Source organism: Falco naumanni, chromosome 8 (genome assembly GCF_017639655.2).
Source record: "Falco naumanni isolate bFalNau1 chromosome 8, bFalNau1.pat, whole genome shotgun sequence".
In the NCBI taxonomy this organism is placed as follows: Eukaryota; Metazoa; Chordata; class Aves; order Falconiformes; family Falconidae; genus Falco; species Falco naumanni.
Genome location: NC_054061.1, coordinates 63,617,097 through 63,640,961, shown reverse-complemented (window position 1 = coordinate 63,640,961; position 23,865 = coordinate 63,617,097). Strand labels below are relative to the sequence as shown.

Below are 23,865 nucleotides of genomic sequence, written 5' to 3'. Positions count from 1 at the left end.
TCAGTAGGACCCAACAGGTAATTTTACAACAGACCGAAGCAATAGACTTAAAAGCTGGTGATAGATATCGGTGCTTTTATCCTTTCAAGAACAGTGAGCTGTGTGAGTACCTATTAAAAAAAAAAAGAAAGATACTATTTATTTTTCTTTAGTATAAAAATGTATTCTAAACATCACAGCAGTCCCTTTTACTGTTCATTTTGCATGTACTGTCAACAGCTAGTCTTTTTTAATGCTTGAGTGCAGTGGTAACTTGAATTTCCTAAACATGCAAGTGGCACCGGATAATTCTGACGCCTTGCAGAAGAATTAAGGATTATGCATTCAATCAGCGCATGTTTTAATGGGTAGGAAGAAAACCATCAACATATGTTTGATTGTGTCCTAGTTCATTCTGAGATCAAAGCTTGTGCTTACCATTTGCCTGACCTAATCCAAGATGCAAGTAAATTACTGTTGCCTCGTAAAATACATGATTAGTTAATAAATCTGATAATTTTGTTTCAGATCTCAATGGAGTCCTTCCCTAAACATTATAAAGCCCGTAGAGGGCTGTGCTTCTATAATTAATGTTTTCAAAACTGTCTTCCTGAAATAAGCTGGTCTTTCTTACAATACTGACTTCATGGCATTAATGTAACAATTCGGTACCTCCCTCTTCCCATATCCGTAAAGTAACAATAATTATACTCACCCATCATAGCAAGACATTTGAGATCTATGGATGAAAAGAAGTGAGTGGTGAGTATTTGCTGTTACCCAGCTGCTACCTAGATATACTTGCATGAATGAGTTCCACTGAAGTCATCTGGCCCCAACCTCATTTTAGAGATAGGGGACAGAAAAATGAACCCGACTAACTTCTAACCACAGTTTTTATCATTAAAACTGTACATACAGATCCAGCTAATTTGCATGTATGTCACTAATGAAAATTAGGTTTGAATTTTATACACATTTAATTTTGGGGGGGAAAAACTGCATATGCAGTTTAAAAGAGAGAAGTGTAAGTACAATCTTAGCGTAAGTACAGCTCTAAAGAATATTCGTGCTTGGAACTCAGTGGAAGAGGAAACTCCATTGAGGGTATGTGTTCACTGCAGTCAGTGCTTAAGCGTGGGTAGCTTGCTACAAAACCGTACTCACGTTTGTCCGCCAGCCTCACCTGCGCTGCAGGTGTTCCCAGCTTGCTTGAGGCAGTAGGGTGTCGGTAGTGCTCGTGGCTGCAGGTTACTCTTGCTGCAGCACTTAACATTTAGCCGTCTGGAAAAAAAACTGTTGGCTCCTAGCATACAGGAGGATTTGTTGGAAAGTGCTGCAGGGCTACACAGCAGCCTGCAAAATGTGTCGATAGCGAGTGTAACCAGCGTACCGGTTTCCAAGGTGTGTATACGTGAAGAGCTGCTGTAGGGGCAGCGCTTGGGCCGGAGCCAAGTTAAACAGCAGCGAAGACAAACTTGTACTAGCTCCCCAGTTCTTTGTTTTACTGACATCTGTACAATATTAACTTTGTATTTAAAGTGTATGCCATGCTTTCTGAATACAGTCATTATTCTTCTAACATAACATAAATTTGAGTAACTAAACATCCACGTAGTCGTACCTGCTATACATGTACCACATGCACAGGTCTAATTCTTTTCCCTTATAATTTAATTGCTAAATAAACTGCTTTCTGAGTTGAGTAGGTACTCAACGGGTCAGTCTTTAAAATCATTTGCTTTTTACTTCAAAACATTTTTAAACTAATATCTTTCACGTTCTTATGGAAGTCATTGCTCTCAGAATGAGACTCGTTGATGCGCACAGAAACTGAAGCCAGTTTCTGCCCCTGTTGCTGTACTCCGTGTCCTGTACTCATTGTACCGTCTGTGCTGTAGACCCATGTTTAGCCAGAGCTTTTATTCATATCGTGAAGTCTGTTTGCTGCCTGATTTTACAAACATAGTGCTTGTTGTGGTCACAGTGATTTAAATGCTCCATATAGTTTGTATTCTCCTGGCATGTCTAATTTAAAATTAGTAACATACCCCTGTTGCCTGGCATGCTCGTAACTGAACATACATCTCCCGCTTACGACGTCACCTAGAGATGTATATGAGGAATGCTCAGTGCCATTCTCAGTACCCTTAGTACTAACCATTGCCTTGTCTGCATTTGTGCCCAGGTCATACGCCAGCCCTGGCTTGCGCTCCTAACAAAGACGTGGCTGACTGCCTGGCACTCATTTTGGCTACCATGATGCCTTTTTCTCCCTCCAGTTCAATGACGGCTTTCAACTTCGTTTGTTTTAAAAAAGACAATTTGGGCAGGACGCATCTCTGCGATGGCTCCAGTATGGGTAGCATTAACTCTTACAATAAGCCCTTGAGTAATAACATAGGAACAGAGGATGGGTACAATGAAAATGATTCGGATTCTGAAACATTTTGACTTTTTGGTATTCAGAAACTTCTTTTAATTATTATTTCATGTCAGCTTTATTTTTGTCTTTTTAAACAGCTTAAATCCCACAGCTATGTTCTTAACTATTATTCTTGACAAGTAGGTATTGAAAGATTTGTAGAGTTGCCGAAAATCGAGCCTTTAAACAACAATGTTAGAGGGGTTTACTGGAACATATTCCCATTAATGTTCTGCAGCTTTTCAGCTCTCTGATGTTTTCTTCAGGCCCTAAGTGCCCCTGTGGAAAGTCTCTACCTCTTATTTTAAGTAGAAGAAGAGAAAATGCCTTTTTTCTTTTTGACAGCACAAATAAACAGGCAACTGTTTGTAAAAAGTTCTTAAACGTTTTAGCTGTACCTTTAGCACACAAACATATTCCCAGTGTAGCCTTCGTAGATTTGAGCATCACCCCTTTTCTGTTTGTCTGTTTCCTGCTTCCAGGGGCTCTGATAATTAGATGATTTTTTTTTTTTTTTACACAAACCAAAGGTAAAGTTGTAAATCTTAAAACTGCCTGTATTACTTTTCTGCAGGAAATGAAACCTTTCACATTCTGTGTGTATTAAGCACTTAAACGTACAGAAGGCACTTTTTACAGTTCTTAGTTGCAGCACACAGTTAGAAAAATATACTTACTAACTCTTAAGGCCAAATTCTACTTGTCTCACCATATTTTCCCATGGATGTTAGTGGAACCACTTGTGTAAAATGAGTATCACTTGGCCCTTAATTTTTTTTTTTTTTCAATTCAGCACAAACATGTACAGTTTATTTGCACTACAGAATTAGGGTCATTAGATGTTTCTGTCACCTGAGCCATTAATGATGAATCTAGCACCAGGAAAAAAAAAAAAAGGGGTGGGGTGGGGTAGGGTGGGGAGGGAGGAAATCAGGTGTAGACAAAGGTGTATGTAAAAGTTTATAATGACTTGCCAACTTAAATGGATTGTTTTTTTCCTCTTCTATGCTGAAATAATTTATTTTTACTGTAAACAGTATCAAGTTTTAAAATACTTTTGCCAGTGTTTGGATTAACAGAGCAAAGGTAAAGCAATGAAAGCAGAACACCAAAAGTTGAAATACCAAACACCAGAAAACATAGCAGTGTGATCAGAGATACATGCTAAAAAAGCCTGTTGTCACCAGCTTTTAAAGCAATGTCAACTTTGTGAATATGTTTACTCCTTCTGCCAAAGTTTCTAGGTCAAATGGACCACGACCCTCGCCTGCAACAGATATACAAAAGGAAGAATGACACTTTCTAAACAAAACCAAACAAAAATATAAACAAAAAGTTATCATGAACTAACCAGCTGTACCAAGAGGACCAAAATGCTTCAGTAGTTAAATGGAAGACTTTGCTACTTTTATTTTTTTCTTCAAATGTGAGTGACATAATGAAGTAGTTTTTCTAAACCATAAAAATATAAACTTTTGAGGTAATGAGTAGTCTCGAGCGAATTTTACATTTTATGACGCAGGTTTCAAGTTGACATTTGTAACTGATGATGTATTGACCACAGTTTTGTTTTTTTCCAGACTAAAGAACATGTTCATATACCTTTAATGTAAATGTGTTTATATTTATTTGAAATGAAACAAATGCCCAGGAAAAATAACTATGGCTTGTTCTCCTAGTTAGCATTTGTGTGTACTATTTGGCATGATGTGAAATGAAATGTGAATCTAGGCAAGAGTGATGGCCTGAGTAGAGAAAGGAAGGGCTGATGCACTTTGGGAGAGTGCCCACCTTCTTGTACAGAACGCAAAGATTAAGTCCACAGGCTATGGTGGTAAAAAGCAGAAAGCAAAACACCTTCCCTCGTGTAAGTGCATAAGAAAGGGCTGCAGCCCCTGTGCAGCCACAGTAAAGAGGGGAGAAGGTCGTACAGCACAGGGTCAAGGTGTGCGGGTTCCTGTGGTTCACGCTCAGGCTGCCTGCAGGCCTGCATCTGTGCTGTGCGGGGAGGATGAGATGAGCTTCTCCTCAATGCACGCCTTGGGCAGGGTAAATGAAAAGTAAGGATTTTTATTTTAGTTGCAGTTTTTAGCCGTGTTCCACTGTATTGTTAAAAATCTGTTGGCAGATTCCAGTTCTTTAATTAAGAAAATATTTATGTATCAAGTTTATTTTGCCTTGCTAAAATTAAATATTTTTTTTCCTTGAGCGTTAACAGATTTCCAAATTTTTTTTAAAAAAATAATAATCACAAGGGAGAGTCTCTGTAAAAGTGAACGTTTCTTTTCCCTCAGCTCTGTATTTCTGCAGTAGAATGACAGAGCACCTGAAACCCTGGTTTTCTCCTCAGAAATAGCACAGAATAACGTTTTTATGATTGAATTTTCTTAATGTTTTTGCTTTTAAGGGTTGCAGAATAGCAATAACCACCTTACTTTAAGCACTGAAAATAAGAGAGATCACTTGTTGAAAGTTTTCAGTGGCGTCTGTTCAGAAATGAATAGAAATCCAAAATTTTTCTTTGTTTTATGTTGAATTATGCCATTGAAAACAAATAAACAAATGGGAAGGAGCTGCCACCTGTCTAACAGCAGGATCATCCTTTTGGTGTTATTTTAAACAGAGATGTAGGCAGGCTCCTTGGCAGTATTACTTTTAAGTTTCACCCTGAAACAAAGAAAGTTACGCTATCCTATGTGAAGCTGCTTTCATTAGGAGAAAACCAGTCCTCTCCACAAAGAGGATGCTGTATTATTTTAAGCAGCTATTAAAAAAAAAATAATCAGTATTTTCACTTGCTAACACAGAGTTACTGAAAATTCTTCTGTATATTTGCAATACCTTGTAACTCTGGAAATCGTGTAGTGCAGTAACTGCTGCCTCTTACATAGGTTGTTACTGAATTACTTTGATCCTGCTTTTGATTCTAGGAACCAAATCCAAACTTCATCAATTAAACTTTTCTGTAAACTAACAATGATGTAAATATGCAATGTTCCAAAAAAATCATAGAAACATATGATTTGTTGGTGTCTTAAGGGCATTGTGAAAGTCACGTTTGGAGTGTGCTGTATTTAGGAGGAAAACTGTCATGAGCAAGACACTTGGAAGTACTCGGTATTGGCCTATCCCACATCTCACATGAATTACCAGAATCCCTTTTCCTTTTTTTTGTATGCTAGTACATTAATCTGCAATATAGTTTATCACTTGTAGAAAACAAATTTGAAATTTAGGGCAGGTATTTAAGCATGGGAATAATTTTACTCTTGTAAATAATCACCTTGCCTTTCTGCGGACTCTTTGCGAGAGTAGAGTTAATCGTATATAGTTGTTGCACTTAACCCTGGATCCTGCAATTTACCGTGGCCGACTTCTGTGTCTGCACCGAGCAGAGGGTGTTCAGGAGGGGCAGCTGTCTGCCCAAGTGCGTTAGCAGGATCGGTTCATCCCGTATTTTAACCACAGTGGCAGGTGGAATCCATAGCAGGATGGGGTCCCAAGTCTCTCTCATAAATACTGAGTTACAACCTCCAGACTGCCTGAAATTGCTGTGAAATAGCTCAGGGGATTTCTGTTCATCGCTACTAAAAGGGCACCATAATGTGTTTGGTACTTTTACGCAGTAAACAACTGCCAGATTATTGAATTAGAACAAACACATGAAATGAATTGTTTATCCATTGTACTGTTGAGAAACTTGGTTATGTATCTTGAGGATGATTTTAAAAAAAATAATTGTGATTTTTATTCTTAGTCATGTAAGAAATATTAGAGTGCCTTTTTATATTTGTGTATTATGGAAATGTTTTGTGAAACCGTCTTTTTTTCCCTTTTTTTTTTTTTCATTTGAGTGTTACAAAAGCAATATATTACCAGTAAATTTTCATTTCAGACCTTCCTTGAATGTATAAAGTGTTTCTTCTTTTCATATGTCTACCTGCATTGAAATGAAAATTAATATGCTAAATTTCTATAGGAATAATGTATAATTTTTGCAGTGCTGAAAATGCTTTCTTATCACACAAAAAGTAAACCTTAGGTCAGTGTTATAGGAAAGGGCGTTTTAAACTAGTGACAATCCGAGTGTGTGTATAAAATGTAATTTTATGCGTTTCTTATGCAGTGATCTACATATTAAAGCCAATATCTTATGTTTTGTAGGTTTTGTCTTATATTTTATGCTTTAGCATGTGCAATATATCTTTACAAACCATGGTGATACGAATCTGGTGCCAGTGTTATATTTTGCATAACATTTGTAATAAACAATATAAAAATATTGTTTGATGGTTTCAGTGGGGTTTTGTCGATATTGTTTTGGTTTTGTAAATTGCAGTTTAAGGACTTGGGTAAATGTCTCACATGAAATGAGACAAAAAAAAAAAAGAAAAAAAAGACTTAATTCAGTGAATGACTTGGAATTCAACCTGAATCTTCTCAAGCACAGTTTAGTAATTTTTTCAACTACTGAATGCTGTATTAATGTAATGAAGAACCCTAACTGTAAACTACAATTGCAATGCATTCAGATGGTTATTTTTACAAATAAAAATGGTACAAATACTGTTGGAAAGCTGAGTAAATTTTGTTTCTTTTAAAGGAGGGTTAAAGGCTTCTGAAGTATTTAGCAGTGAAGACCATGAAAATGCAACTATGTGTATTTCTGCTTTGTACTTCCCTCATATGTAATTACCCCTTGTCTTAGCTGATGACAGTATCACTTCCTCTGTCGATCAAAAAAAAAAAAAAAAGATGTTTTTTATGTCAGTTATTAAATATTTTACTATTATTTTTCGCTGATGATCAGCTGCGTGCGTGCCGCGCACCGGACCGCATAGCGGTCCCGTGGTGTCTAACGGCAATAAAAGATGGGAAGTTGTTAAAAGTGCTTAATTAAAGGAAACAAACAAACCCCCCCAAAAGACCCACTGTCAACAGCGGCTTTTGCGTGCTGAGTGCTTAGAAACCTTAAGGCCGTTTTGATGACACCGCTGGCGGGCCGGGAGCCGGGCGAGCGCCGCAGCCCGCGCATTCACCTCAGCGGCCCGGCTCCTGCCCGCCCGGCGAGGGGCCGAGCGCCGGCGCCCCTCCTGCGGCTGAGCAGGCGCACCGCCGCGACGACGAGCTGACCTCCCTCTCATGGCAGCGCCGGCAAGCTGCCGGCCGGAGGGAGCCTGCCGGTCGCCCCCTGACCTCCCCGCAATGGCTCCCGCGACATGGCGGACGGCCCTCCCTCAGCCTCGCCTTGCCAATATGGCGGCCGCCCTCCCTCCGCTGCCGGCGGCGGCCAGGTGGTGCCGCCCGCCCCGCCCCGCCCCCGGGCGGTGGCGCCGCCCGCCCCGCCGTGCCTGTGTGCGCCGAGAGGCAGCGGGGGACGGGCGGCTCCGCGCTGCGCTCCGCACCTGGGCGCGGCGGGGTGCCATGGTGGCGGCGCTTTTCTGCGGGGCGCTGGCGGCGCTGGTGCTGCTCGGGGTGCGGGACGTGCTGTTCCTCTACGAGGAGAACCGGTGCAGCATGACCTACATGTACGAGTACCCCGAGTACCTGGTGAGTGCGGCGCGCCGAGGGAGCGGGCGGCGCTGTAACAGGTGGGAGAGCCCGCCGCTGAGGGAGCGGCCGCGGCCGTCAGCCGCTTCCTGAGGCGCAGCCCTGCGGCGGCTCCACTCCGGCGGCCCGGCCCGGCGTGGCTCTCCTCCGACGGCCCGGCTGCCCTCGGCCCCGCTACCGGGGAGGGCAGGCAGCCCCGGCCGCGCTCAGCCGCGGAGAACTGCCACACAGGTGGTCCCGGCCGCTCCCCGAACTTGTGAGGTAGCTAACTTGCTGAGGTGGCCTCTGCGTAACAGCAAGCTGGAAACGGGGTAAAAATAGCTGTGGTCGATCTGAGGGGTCTGTGCATGCGGGAAAACGCGCTGCTTTGGCTGCATCACGTAGGCGTGCGCCTTGGGTGGCTGCGGAAGGGAGAAGTTGGCTACCTGCGAAGTGATGAGGGGTTTGGCACTGCCACCTGTGCGAAGGGACAACGAGCAGTAAAGCTTCCCATTCTCTGACAGGTAAACGCCTGTTGTAGTACTGGGAAAACCTGTCAAAAGCTCACCCGAGCTGTTGCGGAGGAAGAGGCCAGGCCGGGTTCTCTGACAGCACCGTGGGTGCCCGGGAGCTTGAGTCTTGTGCTTGGTCCTTTTTCAGAGTGCAAAGCAACTGCTGTGTCCAAAAAAGTGAACAGCTGAGATTCAAACACCAGTGTATTTCTTGCACTGGTGAACCCGCAGCGCAAGGGCCTCCCTGTGAGCTCTTGTAGGTGGCCCATCCGCAGCCGTCGGCAGAGCCTGTGGGTCTCTCTGAAGTCCCTCCTTTGCTAACGAAGCCTCTCGGAAACTGCTTGATCAGTTGATCTCGGAATACCTTGGATCAGTTTGAGAGAGAGGACTGCTGATGGAACTGTCATTTTCCAGGCACAGTATTATGGCTTAAGAGCAGGAGGATGTACGTATGTGAGTGCATGTAGGTTCGCTGCTAATGCCGCTGTTGTGGGAAAACAATTTCTCTTTTTAATAGTTGTGCTTACTACGGGATTTTCTGTCCTATTGAAAGCATCCCAAAGCATGATTTGTTGTCTCCTAAACATCAGTTTAGCATCATCTGGGATATAATTTATGTTAGAAAAAATGTGAAGTATTCTAAATAATACTGTGTTCTGAAGTAGGTTGCAAACTGGTTCACACAGTAAAGAAGATCTTAAACCTTAGTACCTAAACTGGTAATGAAGCAGAAAGTTAATTTTTGGATCTATTAACCTTCATTTGCTAACATTGACATGGTTATGTTAGCCTACAAAAGAGAGCCTTGGTGTAGTTACAAGTGTTGTTTTGTCAGTGCTGTAGAACAAAATCGTTTAAGCAGTTCCAAATACTATGCGCTAATTTTTCAGATCACCTAGCAGCCAAAACCTCCTTCATCTTCAATCTGAAGCCAGCCAACAGAAAGTTACTAGCAAAATCTGTCTAACGTTATTGGTAGTTGCTTGAAATTCTTATCTGCCCCCACACATCTTTTGTATTTACTGGTTACGTCGCGGCTTAAATTCTAAGCGTCTTCAGGTACTTGTTGTGGCAGTAGGAGATGTGAGGCTTAAGGGTAAGCGGTAGTTCCACGCAGGAGATGCAGGTTGGGGCTGGCAGCACTCCCTCTCGTCCATCTCTGCTGATGAATGATCACTTTTACTGTGTGGAAAGCAGTACTTCTGGGGCGGGAGAAATTATTAATTTGTCTGCTTTTGCTAAGGCATTATACTTTTCAAGTACCTCTTTATTGTTGAGAGGCTGCTTGTTTAATTTTTAATGTCTTTGCAATGATGACATTGGTACGAGAATCACAAGGTAGGAATTTCGGGTCCTCCCAGGTTGGGTGTCATGTTACAAACAAATAATGATTTGAGCAATTAAACATGAGAAGTTTAATTTCTTTTGTGTCTAACAGGGTGGGTTAGTTCACAGTCAAGTTAATGCTAAGTAATGGAATTGGTTTGCTTTTTTTTTTCTTTTTTTGCACTTAATCATCTTTGGTGGGGTTTTTTTGCATGTATTGCAGAATTGCACTGTTTGAATTTTACCTACCCTTGTCCTGTTCAGCTGTGCTTCGTAAGGGATTCACAAGTTAGTAATAATGAGAACTTTTTCATAAGCCTCATTTCTTTGGGAACCAGGGTGAAAAATGAAGCCTGTTTGACATTGTAAAAAGTTAATATAGCTCACTACAACCAATTATGTAAGCAGTGTCTTGGGAATTCATAATTTAAATCCACTGTCATGGAATGTGAACATCTGTTTTCCTTTCGAGTTAAGCATTGCTGTTTTGTTATAATGTTTGAGCGTTGTGATTGACTGAATAAAACCAGTATTTTGGTAGTACAGTTCTTATGGATTGTGTAGTTTTTTGCTTTCAACGTGGACCCAAAGAAGGGCAGCTTGTTAATTTTATGTTCTGTAAAAGTGTTTGCAAGAATAGTGAACCAGGAAGATACCATGGAAGGACAGCTGATGTGGTCCATCAGGAAGTTATATAAACATATCTTGGTGGCATTCTTAGTTTAGTAATGGACACTGATTAATTTAACATTTTTTCACAGATTTTTGAAAAAAACTTTGAAAAAGGAGCAGTAGAAAGGGACAGTTAGGTCAGTGAAGTTGGGAAAGCGAGATGTTGGAGAAAAGGGAAGGAACATGGAAACAATGATCTGAAGACATAAGGCCTGAACAAAGCTTAACTGTTCTTTTGTTCACAGTGAAGGAATTGGAACACACTCTGTCTGCCTCTAGTATGTGTATTTTGTTATAATATATAATATTATAAAAATATAATACCTATTTATATGTATTATATAAAATACATTTTAAATCTATTTATCAAGCATCATAAGAAGAGGTTGCCAATAACCAATATGGCAATTTGAAGGCAAAGGGAGAAAGGAAATATTCCTTGGGCAAGTGTGTTTTGGCAGGAAATTAAAGCTAACTTGCCTTTACTCTAGATTGGTTTGAGAGAAACAACTGAAATATCCAAAACAAAGATGCTTTGATTTTGAGAAAGCAATTAAGAGCGATTTTAGAGAAGATTTCTGATGCAAACCTGAGTTTAGTTTTGATCTTATTGTGTAAAATGAAGTGTTTCCTTAAAATAGAAACTACACCTTAATAATTTTATTTTTTATTATCTTATTTATCTCTGAATTGTCATAAAATAAGCAATCAAATGTTAGAACAAGTGTATTCATGTTCGTAGACATTTTAAAAATTTATGTCTTAGAAACTCAAAATTATAAACCAGCCAGCCTCCATGTAGAAGCTAATTAAACGTTTTCATACTTACAGTCTATTTAGTTTAAACCAGTGGCATATGGCTCTCAGAGTCATCACTTACTGGTCTAAGACTTAACCATCACCTAGCCCTCAGGTTCAAAGCGATTTTGTTCTTTCCTCTTTGGGAATTCATAATCCTATGATTATGTTATGTGATAGGTGAGGTGGTCAGTTGTTTGCTTCTTTGTTTTAGAACAAGAAATACGGCCTTCTTTAAGACGACAGTTGACTGTGTAAATTGGATCCTGAGTTGTTACAAAACCAGGTGGTTCATCACTAGGCCACAAAACCAACTCTAAAAACAGCAAGAAAAAAGCCCCCAAAGTATCATGGGTTTATTTTTTCTGATGAGCCATATTAAGGTGGTTACTACTATTGTTTAAATTCCCATTGCAGGTTTCAACTCTGTAAAAATCACCTAAGAGAACTCGCGTTGCATCTGTAACTTACCCTGACATGGTAGTTGTCATCTGACCGTCACCTACATAACTGTGTTCTTGAGATTTAGCTTTGGCATCAGGTGCGGTAGCACATCCTTGTTCCGAGTTAAATGGTATTGGAAAGGATTCCAGAGCTGTTAAAGAGCATTTGGAATAATTAGGATCACTCAGGTGCCCCAGTTTCTGGTCTCAAATTCTCGTGACCTGGGAGAAGTGGGTTGGGCCGTACCTTTTCCTTTTCCTTTTTCTTTTTCCTCCTCTGTAGTGTAAGTCTGGATTTAGTTGATGAATGTGCAACTTTAAAAGATACATAGTTGCACTCAGTTGCAGTTTGTTTCAAAGCCAGTCAATAGCGGTTTCAAGTAAGTGTAGCCACTAAGTATGCATGGTAATACCTACTTAAACAAAATGCTTGATACTTTATTTTTAATTATTTTTTTAAGCAAACCCCCGTTTTTCACTCTGTAGTCATAATTTTTTATTCTGTAGACATAATTATATGACTGTAACTTAATAGGTAAAACATAAGCCAGATCATTTAAACGACTGGATAGCCACTGTATCTTCTTGTTTGCCACAGTATAAGCAAGGTATTTGTTTTCTTTTAAACCTTTCAACAGAAAATAAAATTACCCAAGAAAATAGCCAGACGATACCCAGCATATGAGCTCTATCTCTATGGAGAAGGGAACTATGCCGAAGAAAACAAAAATCTCCTATTGACAGGAATTCCAGTTCTCTTTCTTCCTGGGAATGCTGGCAGTTACAAACAAGGTAAGCATTTAGTTAAGTTACAGGGATGTTACAAACAGCTCTTGTGTTTATACTTCAGCTGGTGGCAAGAAGTTTTCTGTTTGAAATAGTATCAACAAGAGTCACAATGACTGACAATATTATGGTGTAGATATCCTTGTAAGTCCATGGTTAATTTCAAGCAGTCAAAATACATTCTTTTTGTTTGAAATCTGTTGAACAGTTCAGCTATAATATTTTTCTGGAGTGAGACTTTAACTTTTGATAGCCAGAAACAGTACAGTTTAGGCCGTACTATGGCAGCACTGCACCCTTGCTGTATTTTTGATTGCAAACATCTAGTTGGTTTTGATTTGAACAACGTTTAGTGCAGTTATGCCAAATAACACGAGACCTGAATTTGATTAGAAGAAACTGCACAAGCTACCATCTGTGAAGTAATTACGTGCTATAGAAATAAGCATCATCTTATGGCTTGCCCTGTAGCTTCATTAATTCCTACTTTTTCATGTGGTGGTGTTTTTCCCTTAAGGTCATCTTCCCACTTGACACATAGCCTGCTTTGTTTTCCAGGTTATTCCCTCTTAAACTTCTAGGCTCCAAATGAAAATAAGTAATGGTTTTAAAGTGTTATTATTTTTCATTGTAAATACTCAAGTTAGTAGTTTGATGAACATGAGGTATTATGTCTAAGTGTTTATGCAGGTATCCGGTATTCCTTCCAGGCTGGGCTTGTCAGGCAGTGATTTTTGCTCTCTAAAATGTGCTTGAAACAGTAATACTCCATGATGTGAACAAAATTGATTTGTATGCACGGGGAAAACCACCGCAGTCTAAACCCTGATGTCTCACTGTGATAATTTTTCCTTATCTTTTTACTAAACTTGATGATTAAATTATCTCAGAGAACCTTTACAAAGTTGTTTTCTTTGAGGACATACTCATTTAGCTTATAACAAAGTAAAATATTTTACCAACTCATGCTTCCAGAAAACCCCTACAGATTTTCAGGCTCAATAGCATCCAAAAAAGATTACCAACACAATGATCATGAGAGATGCCATATGGACTTTTGTAATTGTGCAAATCTGTGAATTCATGCTCTGTCTAAAACAATGGCAGTACATTGTTATGTGGGAAATAAAATGATACCTTCAGGGCATGTTAGGAATCAAAAGGGAGTATCTGAAGAAAAACTTAAACTAAGTGAATAGAAGTACTACCTGCTATGGATATGATGTGCTGCTTAAGATCAGTAAAAATTTAAATATTTATTTGAGAAATTGATTTAGGGAAACTGGCAATAAGTAATATGTGCCTTTCTCAAAATCTTTGTGAAAACGTTCAGCCTTAATCAGTGGCTCAGAATAGTTTTTGGTTTGTTGTGGAATTTATGGAAATTCATATTGTGTTCAGAATTTACTGTGGGATAACACACTTTCATTCTGATACCTAGATGAACAGAGAAGGTGTTGCTATTGTTATTTTCATACTTGTTTAAAATAAATCCATATTTGCTGAGCAAGGAAGACAGAAGTTCTGTTGCTGCCTTTGCTGGGCTTGTTATTTTCATAGAATCATTTAGGCTGGAAAGGACCTATAAGATCATTGAATCCAGCCATCAACCTAAAACTTGCCAAGCCCACCACTAAACCACGGCTGTAAGCACCACATCTATGTATTTTTTAAATGCCTCCAGGGATGGTGACTGCACCACTTCCCTGTCAGGGCAGCCTGTTACAGTGCTTGACAACCATTTCAGTGAAGATTTTTTTTTTCCTAGTATCCAGTCTAAAACTCTCCTGACTTACCTTGAGTCCATTTCTTGGAAGAAAAGACTGATACCCACTGCACTACAACTTCCTTTCAGGAGATTTTGATGTGTTAGAAACACTATTGAAACGTGTTAATTCATCAGCTTTCATGGGCATGAAAATGAACCTTTTAAAATGTACAAAATTCAGACTTTGAGTAAAGGATGTACTGGTGTAGTTGTTGGAAATGAACCCAAGACTGGGAGAATTGAGAGCCTGAGTTCAACTTAGGTGTCTGTCACATGCTTGTCTTGCGATCTTTGGCAATGTTCTTGTTCTCTTTACCATGACCTCCAAGATGTAAAGTTGTGATAAGATACTTGATCTTTTAAGTACTGTTTAGGTCTTTTCAAACCATTATGAATGCGTTCTTACCACTTACTAGCTTTAGATAGAATTGGTGAAATTAGATTTACAGTTTTTATCATGGTGATAATACCTGCTTGGGTGTCCGAACATATAAAGTATTTCATAAATGTTATTTTCCTATTTTACAAGCTTCACTGAAAACTGCTTGGTGTGTTAATTTCTGTCACATACTTGTCCGGAAGGAGAATTTTGCAGGCTGCAGATCTCACACTGTTGCACTCTGGAAGAATCTTGCTCCTGTGTGCTGGATTTGGGCAGACCTTTCTGGTGACCATTAGCTGTTTTATATACTCGCTTTTGGGACTTTGCCTTTTATTTTCTTTTTCTCCTGCCATGCTTTTCCATTTGCAGCCATTGCTGTTCCTATCCTGCCATGTCTCCATGGAAACTCAGGGACAATTCTGCACTCGGAAGGCTGTAATAAGTAGCAGCCGAGGTTGGATGGAGAAGAGAGGTCAGAAGCAAGACCGTGTAAATACAAGATTTTCTCCCTCAAGGTTTCAGGTGGAAAAGTGTCTTTTAGGGTTTGGTATTTGGTTTATATACATATCTTGGTGGTATTTGGGAATGTTGTTTGAGAGTTGATGATCTTTAAAGGAATTTTGGGAAAGCCTAGCAGTAGCAATGCCTCTGGAGTTGAAGTCAAGAATGGTCGTTTTGCCGCCTTGTCCTGGTGGCGGTAAGAAGGTGCAAATGAGCTGAGGAAAGCAGCCCTCAGACGGAGGAACATAATCCTTGATCTTGTATAAGTTTGTTTCTGACATAAAATATCTCTGTAGTCAGCGGTAAGCTAGGTCGTGTGGTTAACTGCTGTTAAGTATAGCACGCAGCTCTTGGTAACTTGCTCCAAGCTTCCTTTTCATTTAATCAGATTTGTTCTTTTGCACATTGTTCTGAAAGCTCTTGTTGTTATATGTTTACTAATAATTTTTTTTCAGAGGGATTTTTAGAAAAATAGGAAAGAATTATTTCTTTTCTCATTTTGCGATTCAGTTCTGACAGTGACTGGCTGATACTTTTGATGTAATTATATTTTTCAAATCTGTTTTTGTAAAACAACTGTGATTGCATATTAGAAAAGAGGTTATTTGCTTTTGGACGTCTTTTTCATCCGTTTCTTACTTTTATGAATTACTTTAGATGAGTAATGGATTGAAGATAACATTTTTTTCTTAATAGATTATATATTTATGTGTTTGCCTACTAATGATGGTGTGAAGCAGTGACTATTAGACTGTTCTAACTATTGTGGTTTCTTTTGTAGTGCGTTCTCTTGGCTCCATTGCACTTAGAAAAGCGGAAGACGTTGACTTCAAGTATCATTTTAATTTCTTCAGCGTCAACTTCAATGAGGAGTTGGTTGCATTGTATGGTGGTAGTCTACAACGACAGACCAAGTTTGTGCATGAATGCATAAAAGTAATTCTGAAGTTGTACAGGGTAAGTAGTGACGTATGCTGAATAATGTACTTGCATTTGGGAATGGAATTCTGGGCTGCCTTTTTTGCTGAAAAACTGAAGATGATGAATAAGGGAGGGAGATTTTAGTAATGTGTGGAGATAACTGAATGTGATAATAGTGCAATAGAGAATTGCTGCTCTTTAATAGGTTTTTAATGCTTGTGACAATCCCAGAGCTTTGATTACGTTCTATATTGTGTTTCTAAGTAAATATTTTCATGCACAATGTAGGCTTTTTTGTAGTAAACATGTAAACTTTCCTTAGCTTATTAAAATATTAATATAGCATCACCTTACATCCAGTTTTCTCTAGGAAAGCTCTCTGATATCCTATGTCCCTAGGAGTCTCAGAAATTAAAATAAGCTTAGGTTTCCTATGCTTACACAGACTATATAATATTTCTTTTTGAGCTGGAAACTCCATGCTAAGCACGTTTTTTGAGATTACAAAATGAATGTAAATTTAGTTGCTAACATATCAAGTTGATACTAGTTAATATTATCCTTGAAAGGATATAAGTTAATTATTTTTTTTTTGGGGGGGGGAATAAAGTACAGCTGATAACCATAGTTCAATGTCAAATCTATTTTGGATGTGTCTGATTACTTTTTGCTCTTTGCTTAAGGGTCGAGAATTCGCACCAACCAGTGTTGCAATAGTAGGTCATTCCATGGGTGGTCTTATTGCAAGAGCATTGCTTACTCTGAAGAATTTTAAGCCTGAGCTGATAAACCTCCTCATTACACAAGCCACACCTCATGTTGCACCTGTAATGCCTTTAGATAAATACCTTACTGGTAAGTATTACAGGTTATCTAATTATGTCGTATTTCTTTATTGATCCTCTCAAGCATTAATAAGTGAGATTCTTGCAAATCAAAAGCAAAAATGTGCTGGTTTGTCTACTGTAATTAATCTATTCCTTTGTTACTTAGGTGGTTGTTAGAGAGCTCTACGGTACCAAGAGAAGTTCAAGTGTCATATAAAATGGATTGTTTGGAATTGAGCTTCTGTACAGGGCCTGGAGCTCTCAATAATTTGTGATTTTTATTAAGTTGCAGAGCATGTTACTAAACTTGTAAGCTCTCCAGTGAATGACATTTTTCTTTTTTAAAACGTGACCTCTTTAATAGATTTATTTATCACATGAATTGGCTAAGTAGTGTTATTTCTGTGGATGTTGCTAAATTTAATGTTTGTCATGCCCAAAGGCTGGGGCAGTGAGAATATGGAATGTAGATATAAAATTATATTTCATACAATATATTTACACAAAAGGTAGATCATATTTTATGCTCACCTAAATAACTGTGGCATAAAAAATAAATTATAATCATTATGCATGTACTGTATGTGTTTTTGAAAAGCTAGATTTGACTGTGGTGATGAAATACATGTGCTCGGCGATAGTTGTGTAGATATTGAGGGAACTGGTGAAGGAGAGGGAATAGCCAGTTATTTTTCATTATTCTCTGTGGCATCTGAGAGGAGTGGGTTATCTTTAGCTGCTGAATTTCATTTATTGTGCTTGTGTTAATTCTACTTTCTACAATTGATTGCACTGCAATGCTTCTTCTTTGTTGACTGTTTCTGGACCATGGCTGTCCTTCAAATATATCTATGGTTTGCTATTTTAACAATGTATATGCTCAGCTTATATCTGTCTTTCTCAACTGCTGCTTCCTTGGGGTTACAACAGTAATTTTCATTCCTTATATGAATCAAAAGTGATAACCAGAGCTTGAATGCCTCTTGGGCCCCTTACAGAAACTTTTAATTAAATGTTTCTATAGCTTTTTTATATATAAAATAGACTTATGCAGAAATTGTGATTGATTATAATTCATTTTATAGATTTTTATACAGCTGTAAACAATCATTGGATTCTAAAGGCCCAAGATTTAAGAAATTTAACTACCCTTTCTGTGGCGGGAGGATTCAGAGATTACCAAGTTCGTTCAGGACTGGCTTTTCTACCAAGATCGAGTCAACATGACAGTGCCTTATCCGTTGTGGTAAAAAAGCAAACTGTTTTTAGGTTTTGCATGGAGCTATGTTAGATAGCTATTTATGTAATGCATGGATTGGTGTCTGATTATAGTCTGTATGTGCAGCATAGTATAACTGAATATGAAAATACTACATAGTGTATGGTTATAAAATCATAACTAGTTGATGTAGTATAAACAAGCGTCTTCTGGAGGAGTATGTGTTGGGGTTGGTTTGAATCATCTGCCACTTGGTACTGTTTCTTGTCACCACCTTCTTGCACCTTTTCAGTTCCAGAACCCAGGTTTTATTTTCCTGTGTTTTTGCAAGAGATGTATATGTGGGGACTGACAGATGCGCACTATAGATCTAGACTGCTCATTCAATTACAAAAAGGGAGCTCTGGCTTGAAGCCTTCTTTTTGTATGTATTGTTTTTCAAAGAATTTAAGGTATAGAAAGGATGCAGTAGACTGTCAAGTCCAGTATTCTGCTTTTGCAGGCATCTGTCTCCTTCCAAAATTAATCAAGAGGCATCATAAAGTAGTTAGGTTTGTCATCCATCCCCCTGCCATCAACCTATTCTGTACATGGAAGAAGCTGGAAAACACTTCCCAGTAGGGAGAACATTTGTAATTTCCAGCTTTAAATGCATTTGTTCTGTCATCAACTTGAAATGTTAGCTGAAATAGTTGTCATTCCTTGGTGTTTACCTTCCTGTGTCTTGTACAGAAAGCTGTCTATAAATAGTCTCAGCTCTGATTCTGCTAGGCTAAGAAGATTAACTCCACATTCCCTTTGTCCTAGTAACCGTTCTCTGCATCTGTTCCACTTTCATTTCTCTTGAGTGTTGGTGACCAGAATTTTGCATGAAATCTCCTGTGCAGGGGTACCAGTTCTTTTTAATGGGTTTTGGGGTTTTTTTTTGGTTTTTTGATTTGTGGGTTTGGTGGGGCGGAGGGTTTGTTTTGTTTTGGAGATTGTGGTGGCGGTGTTCTGGTTTGGTTTGGGTTTTTTCTTCCCAACTGTAGTGCATTAATAGTTCATAGCTTGAATCAAGTTAAGTTGTTCAACTAGGTGATAAGCTCCATTTATGGGAGGTGGTTTTGGTACTATTAGTCCCTAAAATGCAGTACGTGCCATACACTTACATAAATGGATAGCTTCAGGCTGTCCATTTTTTTCTGCGTGGTGTTCCGAGGCATCTTTATGTTGAGGATGCCCTTGATTTTTCAGCAGCAGCTTTTGTTGGCATGCTTCTATTCTTGTGTGCCAGGATCACTTGTTAAAGTAGTAAGATTAGTCATAGAAGCAGTTTTTGAAGAAATTTTTGGTAAGTTACCTCCACGCCATTATTTGCCCGTTTGCCATTAGTCTCTGCTATCTAACATAATAACTTGGTCATTTTGTTTTACAAGGCCTATTTTATAAGTGCTTCAGCACTTGTAAGGTCTTAGACTGACGAAGTCATTCTGTTGCACCCTAGTCCCCTGAAACTCCTAAGAAAAACACTGCTGCTCTTAATAATTGCACAAATATGTTTAAATAAGGAGGGGAAAGGCTAGCTTAGAATTTTAAAATGTTTGCATACTAAGAAAATCTAATTTTTTTTCCTTCTTCAAACAGAGCTCAGCTGTGCCAAGAGCTTGGGCCTCAACAGACCATCTCTCCATAGTGTGGTAAGCTCATGGAACAACGGTTAATTGACTGACCATGCATCCCTCTATTCTCTACTGTTATCATATTATGTAATAATTTAGCTTCAGGATAATATTATTATGATGTCTTTTCTGACTACTGTTATTCCCCTGGATATTTCCTTTCTATATTTAATTTTACTTACTCTGTGTTTAGGTGCAAAGAATTGATCCTGGCTACCATTAGAGCTTTTTTTGATCTCATAGATGAAAATACAAGGCAGGTTTGTATATGGGATCTCCTGTATATTTCCCCATCGCACTTTCTTCTTCCCCCAGAGCGCTTGATCAGGACAAAACCCACCCTATTATACAGAAAACTCTTTCTGATTATTTTTAAGTCATGCTGAGAAAATTGTTGCCATTTTGTACCAGGCACTGAAAAATCCTGTGGCTTTGTGGTGTTTGACCAACATGTCAGAAATAATTAGGTGTTAATTCAGTTTTTATTATTGACTGCTTGATGCTTTATAGCTGATGTATGGACTGAACTTTTCTTCCATAATGTTGCAGGTTTATTTGACCTTGCACCAGGAAGAACAAGTGTTGCTAGCTGTGTAGCTTTGAACATTCCCTCTCACTGTGTGTTCGAGTGACCTTCTCTGACTAGTATATAAAGGGCAAAAACCTCCGATACTTCAAATCAGACATAATACTTCTCAAACTTCCCAATGTCGTGTTGTTATAGTGGCCAGCACGTATTTCTGGTGTTCTTTTGCAAATAGCACTTACAAAAATAGAATGTTAGTAAAATACAAGCGTATTTGTTTACCTCTAGCTGCCATTATTTATTGCTTGTCTAAATAAATATCCTGCATCTTACTTTTTGAAAACTATTGGAGAAATCTTCCACTGTACACTGTTCCCTTTCTGAAATGTTTCAGCAATAAACATGAATTGGAATTAAGGTCCAAGAGGCTGAAAATATGTAAGAGCAAAGCCCCAGCCATAGAAAAGGAAGGCTTTCAGGTGTTCTTTTTGAGGCTGTTTGGGGCAGGCTTCTTTAGTTTCTTAGATATACTTACTTTAACGTGTGTTTGAGAAAGACAAAAAGGGGCTACAGTTGTTCAGGAGTTGACTGACAATGTGCAGGAGCATAAAACTTTACAGAAGTCAGTTGTAATGGCCATAATTTTGAAAAGCTGAGTAGACAAACATTAGTAATGTGATTTCAAAAAAAAAAAACAAAAAAAAAACCCTACAAAACAACCAAACAAAAATGTAACTCTGCAGCTGTTTGGATGCTCAAAGTACTAAGATGAGATGTGGTAGGCTGGATTTGTGATCTCAGACTAGTAAATATGCCATAGTTTAGGAAGAATTCTCACATTTATAAGTGTGTTATTTCAGGAAGAATGCATGTGTATCTATAAAGAAAGCTTAATAGAGTGGTTTCCTTGTGTTAAGAGTAGGCAAGGATGTAACACTCCTAAAAGTTTTAGCTATGCTTTATAATGTGTAGACTTCCTGTACTGCAGTGGTTGACTATCGATGGTGCTTTATGTGTTCAGATTATTAAATTTAGAATAGAAAGTATACCATGTCTTCTAACAATCTCTCCTGCCTCTCATCCCCAAAACTGTATTGCTAGCTATGATCATGTGATGATTGTAAATCACACAAATCAGTAAAATTAAATTTGACAATGTGTTCTTTTTTTTTTTTTTTAGATAACTGAGGATCCGAAGAAGAGAATGTCTGTACTGAATCACCACTTTGTGAGACACCCTGCAAAGATATTTGAGGAAAATCCGGAAGTTTTTACAGAACTCACGGGTGTGCAGCACTTTTCTTTTGATCAGAATTCAATGATACTCATTTGTTACTAGTTAAATCTTCTCACTAACAAACTTCTGGAATACATTTGGTACTTCTTCAGACATTGCTGAAATGATATACTTATTATAGACCTAAACTATCAGCTTTCATGAGGTTTCAGTACTAAATAGGTTAAAAGGGGTAGGAGGAAAAAAACCTGTCACTTTGCATGTCTTAGAGTCTGCGGGGTGAGCAGGAGCTGTATTTACACCAGGATGTCCAGTAGAAAATGTCAGAAACTGGGCATAGCTGGATGTCAAAAGTACAGTCTAATCTACACTTACATCCCATGCTTGCAAGAAGGATAGTATGGGTATTGTAGAGCCACTGTGTTAGTTTTGTGCTACTCGTAGAAATCCTGAATTTTCAGATCTGCTTCATCAGTGACTGCCTCTTTTTTTCATGACATGGCAGGGTAAAATGGAGTGCACACTAATGGTTTCCTTGTAAATGCCAAGAAATTATGACTCTGTGGAGCCTTGGGAACTAAACAGAACTTTTGTAGGGCACAGCTGTATTCCTAGCTTTGCTGAGGTGGGCTGAACCATTTCATAAAACCCATTTCATTTCAGGGACTTTCTTAATATAAGCTGTTGCAGAAGTACTAAGGTAGCTTGACCTTTGATGTCCAGTTTTGGCCACCCTGGTATAAGAAGGCACTTAGGCAGTGACATGCGCTGGAGTGAGCCCGGAGCAGAGGACCACCACGGTGGAGCTCCTGGGGCATAGGCCGTGGGGGAGGGAGGCTGAGTGAACTGGGGCTTTTTGCCCTGAGGAGATTGTGAAGGGGGATCGATCCTGTTGCTGTCTTCAACTACCTAATGAAAGATTGGAGAGAAGGTGAACCTAATTTTTTCTCAAAGGTGCGCATGGTAACGCCATAGGCAGTAGAGCCCAGTAACAGCAAAAGAAATTCCAGTTACGTACTGGGGAAAAGTACTTCACCGGGAGGGTGGTCAGACCTTGGAACGGCTGCCCAAACAGGCTGTGGAACTGATTTTTTTTGTTTGTTGGTTTTTTTGTACTTGGTTTGCCTTTTTTAGGGGGTCAGTTTTAGCAATAAGGAGGAATATGTTTAGACTGGATTTTGTGTTTGCATCTTCCTATTTGTAGTGACCTCTCAACAGTTAGCTAGATTTCTGTGAATTTATTACTCTAGTTACACAGAAGAAAGATATTAACCTTCCTGCATGACAGTTTGCATTGTTTTTCTCTCTGATCTCTTCATTATTCTTAGTCTTTTTTTCCCAGACATATCTTTTAAACTGCTACTGTTTTCATGTACGTGTTATTCAGTCATCATTGACTGACTTCTACACAAGTTTCTGTATTAGTTTTCTTAAAAGGCTGACGTGAGCAAAGATCAAAGCTGTTTCTAACGTGGCCTCAGTTTAATCAGTCACCCTGTAATTACATTAGTATCATTCGCTTTCTTAGGTGTTTTGTTGCCTTGAGAGCTTTGTTTCAAGTTCCATAGGGTTTTTATTTTATAATTCCTGTTCAGTAACTGGATCCTAGGGGTTTGCTGTTTCCTGTGTAACTGATGGAAACTGTTGCATGTAATTCTAAGCAGTAGCAATCTTGTGTTGATTAAAGGTTACAAAGTTTATGGCCATTTACAGATAAGAGGTAAGACCTTGGAGATAAGTATAAGATTTTGGGGATAAGGATAATAGGTCCTGCAGTGTGGCACATAAAAACATATTTTCTTTTAGGAGCTTTCATGTGGATTACAGTCAAAGCCTCAAAATGGACTTACTCAGTTTACAATGTACGTAACATTTTTTTCTCATTGTGTTTTTTTGGTTTTGGGGTTTTTTACTAATGAGCAGTGTTTTTTTCTTTTCTTTGAAGGATTCTGATGGAAAATATTTCACATTTCCTCTTGCAAGCCACAGAAAATCATACAGTCATGTTTACTGTGAAAACAGTATGTTGGTGAGAAAATACTTCTTTAATGTCTGGAGTTTGCTTATAAAGCTGTATTTTTTTAATTTAGATTTGCTGCAGTTTTAAGACAGTTTAATGAACAGCTGTTGAAATTACTGACGTTTGTTTACATTCACAGCCTAATACATTGTGTTAGATGTACTTCCTGGTTTAGCATGTCACACTTAATGTTCTAGATCTGAAACCTTCAGTGTCACCTGAACCTCAAACGTTTTATTTTTGACTCTCTTATGGTTAGCCCCAGATTACTTTCTCCTTTTAGTGCAGTTCTGTATTGATGGGCTTGAATGAAGAAGTTATTTTTAGTGCTGC

The 23,865-nt window shown here is 38.8% G+C and overlaps 2 protein-coding genes across 13 annotated transcripts in view; both read left to right on the top strand.

The window, feature by feature from the left end:
- Positions 1 to 6,980, top strand: part of ANKRD44 (ankyrin repeat domain 44) — a 143,945-nt gene extending 136,965 nt beyond the window's left edge. For 4 of the 10 annotated variants that reach the window (XM_040603381.1, XM_040603379.1, XM_040603378.1 and 1 more), the window contains one exon: positions 2,168 to 6,980. In XM_040603381.1, coding sequence (XP_040459315.1) covers positions 2,168 to 2,433 — 266 coding nt within the window. In that variant the 3' untranslated portion in view covers positions 2,434 to 6,980. Of the gene's footprint in view, positions 1 to 246 lie in introns of all 10 variants that reach the window. The other 6 variants (XM_040603383.1, XM_040603382.1, XR_005829277.1 and 3 more) reach the window with 5 other exon arrangements.
- A 760-nt stretch (positions 6,981 to 7,740) lies between these two features.
- The window catches only part of PGAP1 (post-GPI attachment to proteins inositol deacylase 1), a 36,693-nt gene continuing 20,568 nt past the window's right edge, over positions 7,741 to 23,865 (top strand). For 2 of the 3 annotated variants that reach the window (XM_040603366.1, XM_040603365.1), the window contains exons 1-10: positions 7,741 to 7,954; positions 12,323 to 12,476; positions 15,903 to 16,078; positions 16,726 to 16,897; positions 17,955 to 18,115; positions 19,715 to 19,767; positions 19,943 to 20,009; positions 21,456 to 21,561; positions 23,319 to 23,374; positions 23,458 to 23,541. In XM_040603366.1, coding sequence (XP_040459300.1) covers positions 7,829 to 7,954; positions 12,323 to 12,476; positions 15,903 to 16,078; positions 16,726 to 16,897; positions 17,955 to 18,115; positions 19,715 to 19,767; positions 19,943 to 20,009; positions 21,456 to 21,561; positions 23,319 to 23,374; positions 23,458 to 23,541 — 1,155 coding nt within the window. In that variant the 5' untranslated portion in view covers positions 7,741 to 7,828. Of the gene's footprint in view, positions 7,955 to 12,322; positions 12,477 to 15,902; positions 16,079 to 16,725; positions 16,898 to 17,954; positions 18,116 to 19,714; positions 19,768 to 19,942; positions 20,010 to 21,455; positions 21,562 to 23,318; positions 23,375 to 23,457; positions 23,542 to 23,865 lie in introns of those variants that run through there. The other variant, XM_040603367.1, reaches the window with a different exon arrangement.